The 2,207-nt window shown below is 41.3% G+C and overlaps 1 protein-coding gene across 3 annotated transcripts in view; it reads right to left on the reverse strand.

Annotated features, from left to right (window-relative positions):
• Positions 1–415: 415 nt before the first annotated feature.
• LOC113814888 (gastrula zinc finger protein xFG20-1) overlaps positions 416–2,207 on the reverse strand; it is a 33,518-nt gene continuing 31,726 nt past the window's right edge. For all 3 annotated transcript variants that reach the window (XM_070119370.1, XM_070119368.1, XM_070119367.1), the window contains exon 2: positions 416–2,207. This exon is cut by the window's right edge and continues 525 nt beyond it. In XM_070119370.1, the coding sequence (XP_069975471.1) occupies positions 573–2,207 (1,635 nt within the window). In that variant the 3' untranslated portion in view covers positions 416–572.

Genomic DNA, 2,207 nt, shown 5'->3' on the forward strand with positions numbered 1-2,207 from the left:
ACACATTAAATGGAGACAAAATATCTTGGTTGTCTATCTTAAACCCTAAGCTCGCCATCTACCATACTCTTGTAGGGCCCAACATTCGGGCTCTTACAGATCCCCATGACACCAGTAAGGGATTGTGTGTGTGTGTGTGTTTGTGGGGGGGGGGGTGTTTTCGTGCTGAAAAGCAAATAAATTCACTTAACATACTGAACATGCAACTTTAAAATGTAAATTTTAAAGCTAAACTGGAAAAAAGGAAAACGAAAGGAGAGAATGTGATAAAACAGAAAAGAAAAATGAATTTAAGGAAACGTGAAAAGTAAGGAAGAGTAAACGTAAATAAATAAAGAGAAAAAGAAAAAAAAGGAGACTGGAAAGGAATGTTTGTTTTCTTAATAAGGACAAATATTTATGAACACATCATAGATCTATGTAACAGGTTATTATTTTTCACAGCACAATAAAACATGCTAGTAAAACTCTTACCAGCATACATTTATGAGATTCTAAAACATTGGCTAATATAAAACTCTATCAATAAAAGATAACAATTATTTTGTTGATTTGATTATATACTTCTTAGTTCACTGTGCTGACAGACTACTAATTGGTGTTACAACATGAATTGGGTGAATCTGCACCAAACCTGATTGCAGCTTTACAGAGTGAAGCATGTTGCCTGACATATGCACAGCCTGTATGTGACGCATCACAGGCTCACTGTCCTGTCGCCAGAACCCACATTCTTCACACCTGAACTCAAATGAGCCAGGAACTCTTCCAATGCCACCAACTGAAATTCCTGAGACTGATGGCGGTGATTGCATTGACGGTTCGGAGGCTACTGTTGTTGTTGTGTTGCTGAATGTCCCTGAGCTGTTGACTGATGACACTGCTGAGTGCGCTGTAACAGTTCCATTACTTTGATGCAACTGTAGATGAGCTTCCAGCTGTGCTGCACCAGCAAGACATGCACCACATTCACTACAAGCGTATGCTGGAGCAACACGGGAGGGTTCCTCTGTCACTTGAACATTTCCTGAAACTGTTGGAGAAGTTATGGCTATGGTTATTGTCCCATCCACAGCCACCTCCAAGGTATGCACAGTTGGTGAGTGCCCAAGTCTTGACACAGTTAAGCGAATATCTGTGGATTGTTGAGGGAGATGGACAGCCACATGAGGAATCAGGGTCCCTAACCTCTCAGCTCTCTCTCCACAAGAAACACACTCAGCAGTAATTGCACCATGGGTAAGTAAATGGTCATCTAAAGTTGGTGCTGAAGAAGACACTGCTCCACATATCCAACAAACAAGAGGACCACTTACATTTGCTCGACTGTTTCCATTAACTGGATGGTGAGTTGCCATGTGAGTAGTTACTTGCTGCTGACTACAAGATGCATGGCAGCAAACACCACACATGTACTGTTTGTCTTTGATTCTGTGCCGGATGAGCTCAGCTTTTGATAGAAATACTTCTCCACAAGCCTCACATGAGTGCCGTTGTTCCCGTAAAAGGGGGTCTTGCTGACCTTTTCTACCTTTTGGAACTCTGGATCCTTTTTTCCCTGATTCTAGAGTCTCTAATACGTGTATAAAGTTTGCATTATTTGTATCATGGACATTCTGCAAATGATATAAAATGTAACTTTTGGAAGTTGCTTTATAACCACACAAAATGCAATCAAAAGTCTGGGAGTTCACCTTGCTCTGCTTTATATCTGGGTTGTTTGTATTATTTGGAGTAATCAGACACTGTACATCAGATCGGGTGTTGTTAGTTTTATACAAAATTGTTCCTCCACCTAGGTTTACAGTTTCTATCATATAAGAATCTGGATGCTTCCTCTGAATATGAAGTTCTAAATTCATAGGGTCTACAAATTTATGTCCACAATCTCCACATATATTCCACTTGCTATTTGACGCTAATTTGTCTGTTTTATTGTTTTTTAATCCTTTTGCTACATTATCAACTACTCCCAGAGGTGACATGTTTGGCAATGGAGACTGTGAGGGGGTAGGAGGAGGTTGCATGTTGGTGTGAGAGGTTTGAAAAATGGTACCAGCTGGTAACTGTGGGGTGTGTAGAACTGATGTCATATTGGAGTGTGTGTGTGCCATAGGGGGAGGTGCTGGTGGTACCGGTGGTGGTGGTAGATGTGGAGGTGGTGGAGGTTGAGGCTGCTGACTGTACGTCTGGACCTGCTGAAGAGG

The sequence above is a fragment of the Penaeus vannamei genome, unplaced genomic scaffold (assembly GCF_042767895.1).
Source record: "Penaeus vannamei isolate JL-2024 unplaced genomic scaffold, ASM4276789v1 unanchor104, whole genome shotgun sequence".
NCBI lineage: Eukaryota > Metazoa > Arthropoda > Malacostraca > Decapoda > Penaeidae > Penaeus > Penaeus vannamei.